This window comes from Chelonoidis abingdonii, chromosome 6 (assembly GCF_003597395.2).
Source record: "Chelonoidis abingdonii isolate Lonesome George chromosome 6, CheloAbing_2.0, whole genome shotgun sequence".
Classification (NCBI taxonomy): domain Eukaryota; kingdom Metazoa; phylum Chordata; order Testudines; family Testudinidae; genus Chelonoidis; species Chelonoidis abingdonii.
In genome coordinates, this window is record NC_133774.1 from 5,486,892 (window position 1) to 5,493,472 (window position 6,581).

A 6,581-nucleotide genomic window follows, 5' to 3' on the forward strand; every position below is an offset into this window, starting at 1 on the left:
TAGCTCAGTGGCTTTCAACCTTTTTTCATTTGCGTTTGCATTTTGCTAAAATATTTGAATGACGATGTGGAATCCCCCCCTTTGGAAATCATAGATCTCGTCTGCAGACCGCCAGGTCAAAAACCACTGTTCTATGGTAATAACAACCTTTCATGCACCCCTTGGACACAGTCAGATCCCACAGACCACAGATTAGAAATCACTGGTCTAGCTAAAGTACTTATATCCCAACCCATCCCATTACCATCGCATCTGAACACCTCACAATCTTTAATGCATTTATCCTTGCAGCTCCAACCATTTGAGGCAGGGAAGTGCTGCTACTTGCTTTTACAGATGGGAAACGGAGGCACCGAAAAAGTGACTTCCCCAAGGTGACTCAAAACAGCTGTGGCAGAGAAAGATTTAAACTCAGATCTCTGGCTAGTCCCCTAATCACTGGACCAGACTTACCCTGAAGGAGCCTGTAGTAAGAGGAGGCCCTGAAACATAAACCCTTGGAATCAGAGGCCCAGTATGAGGCCTGAGGCCTGAACTAAAGTAATGGTCAGGACTTTGCTAACATAAAGCAAAGCTAAGCTGTGAGCCAGAGGCAGGCCCTGCTCACAAAAATTGTCAAGAAGGCTGCTAATTGGGTGTATACACATATCTAAAGGGTATCAAGCACCAATAGGATAAACATGGACCAGGATGGCACCAGAACAGGCCAGTACAAACACATTCCACAGAGATAATGCGGAACAGGTTGACCCATCCTAAAAGACAGGCTCAAAAGAATACTATGATGGATAGACTTGTTTGTCCAAACCAACGTGTACCAGGAGCGAGGCAGCGCTCCAACACGCAGAGGGGTTGCACCGCAATACGTCAGGCTTGATGTGTAATTTGTTTGCACCTGTGTATAAGAATGCACACCGAGGAGTTGTCTTTGTGCAGTCTAGGGGGCAGTGGAGTGTCCCGCCACTGACTGAGCTGTGTCCATTGTCAGGGAGCACATATGTACTAGCAGAACTGTAGACATCTGATCCAGGGAGCTGGAGACTGTGCTTCATTTGACAATGAACCTGGCCCAGGTGCCTTTGTATCTTATTAGAGTCTGTGGTCACTGGGGGTTCTCTCGGGGTCTGCTGTGTCAGCGATCTGCGCAGAGCCAGGGCAGCACCCAGAGGAAACACACACATGCAGCCGACTGTTATCAACATTGGATAGAGCAGAGCACCACACAGGTGGCATCTGACAACAGAGCCCTGCTACCTCCACCATCTTTCTGTTGATCTCTGGCCAAACTTATGAGAAATCTGCTGTGATTCCATTTGCCAACAACCACTTTTGTAAAATGCTGTAACTTAGCACTTACAAAGACCACCTGCAATCGATCATCCCAGGCTCTGAAGGAACATGTCTCTTTAGAGAAGGGGTAGGCAGCCTATGGCAAGTGTGCCGCAGGCAGCACTCAAGCTGATTTTCAGTGGCACTCGCACTGTCCAGGTCCTGGCCACCAGTCTTGGGGGCTCTGCATTTTAATTTAATTTTAAATGAAGCTTCTTACACATTTTAAAAACCTTATTTACTTACATACAACAATAGTTTAGTTATATATTATAGACTTACAGAAAGATCCCTTCTAAAAACGTTAAAATTTATTACTGGCACGTGAAACCTTAAATTAGAGTGAATTTATGAAGATTCGGCACACCACTTCTGAAAGGTTGCCGACCCCTGCTTTAGAGACAGCAAACTCAAGCAGCCAGTGCCAGAGCCACAGTAACCTCAGAGTGTAGTGTTCAGTAACTGCCCTGAGTACCGGGAAACTGGCTGCTCCAGCAGCTTTGCCTGCACTTTCCGTTTCTACTTCTAAACCTATCTCTGGATCCTTGGCCAGCCCAGCCTCTTTAGTATTCTCGCCTTGTTGCCCACTAAGCAACTGCAGCTGCTAAGGAGCTGAACTTTATGGCCTCTGACTGCTTTGCTGGTGTGTTTCCCCTGGTCTGGATTGTTATACAACTTCCCATAAGAGATGTGAAATTCTAGCTGGGCGTGGGAGCAGGAGTCCCCTGACTGGAGCAGCAGGATTCTCTGGAAAGCAAGAGAGGAGCAGAGTGTGTCTGGAAGCTGGGTTCTTGGCCAGTCCTACAGTGCTAAAACAGAAAGTGGGGACTTCTTTCTTTCTTTCTTCCCCTTTCACGTTGATTTTGAATGAAAGCAAGAGTGAGACAAACAAACCAGCTCCCACTCTCCAGTCCCGATCATTCTTTTTGAGAACTCCTCTTCCCCCTTTGTTGCCGGGAAACAATGGAGCTTTTCAAGTGGAGCCTGAGATGGATGTGCCTCCTTCCTTTGCTACAGGGTAAGTTTTTCTCCTTGGTGATTGCCAAACAAGAACCCCTTTGCCCTGTAGACCTGAGTCCAGTTTGCTGCTACTGTAGAGTCTGTATTTCTTTTATTGTAAAGCTCTAAATCCAGTAGCAAGCAGTGAAATGTGTTATTCTGCAGTGCACCTCCACATAGCATTTAACAACAGCTGGGTTTAAATACATAGAGTGACCAATTTCTAGCTGTAAGCAGACATGCATAGCATGAGGCCAGAGAGCATTTACGATGGCATCCCAGCTGCACTGGGTGTTGAGAGGCATTGCTGGCTAGTGGTTTGCAGTCAGAACTCCTCGGTTGTAATTCTGCTTCTGACCTTGGGTAACTCACTTAACTGTCTTGTGCCTCAGTTTCTCCATCTGAAAAAGTTTGTCAGAATGCAATGAATTAGTACAAGTGTTCAGGGTGTGCTAGGAAAGATGCTTAGCTGCTAGAGCCTGAAGAACTACAGCTCTCATTGCTCATGAGGGATGCTTTCATTTAATTCATTTATTTTTGAAACTGCAGACAGAAATCACAACTGTTTTCAGAGAAGAACCAAACCCATTCACCCCAGAGCTTAGAGGAGCTCAGGCATAACGAGACTCCAACCCAAGCCAGCCTGACTTTTGGTCTGCAGGACCACAGTGTCAAAGTTAGACTCAGGACTCACAGTTTGTCAGACCACTCTGTTTTATTAGCACAGCGCTCTGCTAATAACACCCAGATGATACGAGCCCCCATGCAAGACCCAAACAGTCTTATTTATGCAGATAAAAGAAACTAAACAAAGGGACAAAGAGAGCAAAATTGTAAAATTTCCCCAGGGCTCAGCATGCATATCCTACTTCCTTACTAACTTCTATCGATCTAAGGCTAATACTTCACCAATCGCCCTTAAGTGGAGCAATTGTTCTACCTTAATGTCTGCTTTCCTGACACCTGGATCGCAGCATTCTTTTCATTTCTACTTAAAGGCACATACAGCATTCTTTAATTCATTCTATTTCTTTAATATAATTCATTTCACTTTTACAACAGCCTGCCTAACAAGGAAAGCCTTAAGGAAAGCTATCTGCATAGCATGGTCAGGGCTGGAGTATGTCACAGTCCTTTTGAGATCCTTCCCAGCTGTCACTCAGAATGGCAGCAATGAGCTCCAAAGGGTGCCCTGTCCCCAGGTCAGAGAGGACCAGCACTGTGATGTAGGATGTGTGCTGTTGGGCAGCAGTAAAGAGTTAAAATTAGGGGGAGCCTTAAGCATCATGTCCCCACTCAAAATCAGTCACTAGTAAAATGAGCAGGGACAGATACTGCTATAGATCAACTGAGGGGCTCTGGGTGATGGTGGATGAACCTCTCTAGCGGTTTGCGTAGTGCATATTGCTGTCAAACTTTGATGCCTTTTGTCCTGCGTAACCCCAACCTGGAATTCCCCGTCCATCTGGGACAGGCTAAAATCCAAGACGGTTCATTTACAGCTCATGCTTTAATAGTATGGGATGTGAAGTGCGCTTTGCTTGGTGATGACTGAGAGCTCTGAAATGATAGTAACATGAACCATTTGGAGATAGACATTTTCCTATTTATCCCAGCCCGGGTTGGGTAGCCTCAGAGCGACCCCCTCCTGCTTCCACCACTTCCTATTTTCATCATAATAACAGGAAAACTTTATCCACTTTTACCCTAACACCAGCCATAAACACACATGCCCCAGTTCCAGACACATTCTCTCTAGGCCCCTGTTGTGGGACAAAAGTGAAGAATCACCGAGAGTATTGCTTTCTTCTAAAACTGACCAAGGAACTTTATTGGAATAAAGAAAAACAACATGATTCCTAATGCTTCTCTCTCTCTCTCTCTCTCGCTGTCTGGGTATTTCACTATAGAACAGGGGTTCTGAACATTTTTCTTTTTAAGGCTATAAAAACTCCACGGCCCACCTGTCCAACACAATTGTTTTTCTCCACATAAAATAGCTGACATTAAGGGGTAGGAAGCAGGGCAATTGCCTGGGGGCCCACATCACAAGGGGCATCACAAAACTAAGTTGCTCAAACTTCAGCTTCAGCCCTAGCTGCTGGCGCTCAGGGCCCCGGGCTGCAGACCTGTATGGTGGGGCTTCAGCTTTCTGCCCTGGGCTCTAGTGCGTCTAACGCCAGCCATGTTTGGTGGACCCCCTGAAACCAGCTCATGGCCCCCCAGGGGGCCCCGGACACCTGGTTGAGAACCACTGCTATAGAGATTTTCCCTAACCACCAATTCCTTCCTGCTGTAGCTTTTTAAAGAAACAGTACACACCCTTATGCCTCCCTAGGAGCTATCCTGACTCCTAGCTGACAGGAGAGCAATTTGGGAAGAAAGTCATCACTTAGAAAGCAAGCCCCCATTGAAGAGCTCTGCAGTGAGCACCAGATTTGCTTGAACGGGCCCTGGTTTTAGGTACCCAAAACCAACACGGTAGAGAACAAAAGTAAAGTTTCTGTGGAAGAGCACAGCGCATACAGCAATGTTGTCCTAGGCTGTACCACCAGCAGCTGATTCTATGAGCTCTGAGCACAGCGAGTCCTTAAGAATGTAGGGCAGAGAAATCAAAAGGCATCACGGTCATAGCGACCGGGGTACAGGTTCAGCTTGAATGAGCAAAAGTTCAAACCGTCATGCCATTTTGAATATCAGAGCATTACAACTGGTCTAAACCAGATAAATTACCCAGATTAAAGCCTCTCAAATGTTTGTAAACACTCTGCAGACACACATCCAAATGGTCTAATGAGCTTGAACAGATGATCTTTCATCAGGTTTAATAACCAGCTAAAGCTTAACAGGTTCGTTCTGAACCAGTTCAGCACCAGTGTGGACACAGACAAGCTGAAACAGATGAGTTAGTTCTAGGGTTACTGCCTTTGAAATGCACATACACACAGAAAAAATTGCCACTTCCCCCATCTTCAAAACAAGACCACTTCAACCCCAACCACAAAGCAACTCTGCATCCTCCCGCTCCCTTCAACAGCCACTTACAGTGACTCACACCCTCTCTCACTGTTGGAGGGCCGACAGCTGCTGTACTTTGACAGTGTTGATCTACCACTTAAACTGCGGAAATGGGAACACTGCAGCATCTTTTCTGGACACAAACTTTGAACATTAGATACCCCAGTGTAATTAGATAATAATGCAATCTTTAAACACACATAAAAAAAACGCAGCAGATTAATTTTTTTTTCTGGCAACTGGCAAATCCATAAAAAAACAGGCAGGCTGGTCAGATATTGGCCAGGTGGTAACCCTAGTTAATTCTCTAAGGGCTGACAATGCCAAAATATCTCCCAGAATGCACGGTGTCTGGGAGAGAGTCAAGAATTATGGGATAGGTACCCAGAAGGTGGTGCAATTGAAAACAATCTAGGTGAATGCTTAAACTCATTCAATACAACTGGGCCAGTTCTGTAGCATAAACAGGGCCTAAGACTGCAGACATTCTCCTTTCTGAAGCCTATTTCTCCCCCACGCCTGACACAGTCCTGTTCTGCTGGCATCTTGAAATCCCCCCTGCCACCGCTGCCGCCTGCTGCAGAGAAAGTGTTTTTGTTTACCAGAACTCAGTGTGTTCAAATTCTCTGCTGGGGTGTAATCAATGGAATTATGCCAGCAGAGAATTTTGAGTCAATGTTTTTCACTGGAAATCCCCTGCAGGAGAGCTGGGAATTTGAGCCTCCTGGTCTGTGTGCAGAATTTTTCTTAAAATGAGCAAACCTGTGTTTGTAATTGTGTGGATAACTCACTGCTGTTAACCAGGTTCACAAGTGCCACGGGAGACCCCCTTCCCTGTGGCATGAAGGAATCTATGGTGGAGTTTTCAAAAGGGCTCCACAGTGTCCTAACTCTGCTCCTATTGAAATGAGTAGTACAGTTCCCATTGCACTTACTGTACTGAATAGCCGAAGTAGTGCTCTTGAAATAACCCTTGCCGAACTAGGCTGTTCCTTAGGGTATGTTACCACTGCCGAAGGTATGACTGCCGCCCAGGGCAGCATGCCCGAGCTAGCTTTCATCTAAACATGGGTGTGAAGATACAGTGGTGTGGCTTTGTGCACTATCTGCACAAGCCTGCTTGGAAACCTGGGTATAGAATCATAAAACATCAAGTTTGGAAGGGGCCTCAGGAGGTGTTATAAACAGATAGTTAAGGGTTAATGTCTCTTTTACCTGTAAAGGGTTAACAAGCT

The 6,581-nt window shown here is 45.9% G+C and overlaps 1 protein-coding gene across 2 annotated transcripts in view; it reads left to right on the top strand.

Moving 5' to 3' along the window:
- Positions 1–1,864: 1,864 nt before the first annotated feature.
- Positions 1,865–6,581, top strand: part of LOC116824513 (uncharacterized) — a 19,318-nt gene continuing 14,601 nt past the window's right edge. The window contains exon 1 of one of the 2 annotated variants that reach the window (XM_075066818.1): positions 1,865–2,347. In XM_075066818.1, coding sequence (XP_074922919.1) covers positions 2,293–2,347 — 55 coding nt within the window. In that variant the 5' untranslated portion in view covers positions 1,865–2,292. The remainder of the gene's footprint in view (positions 2,348–6,581) is intronic. The other variant, XM_075066817.1, reaches the window with a different exon arrangement.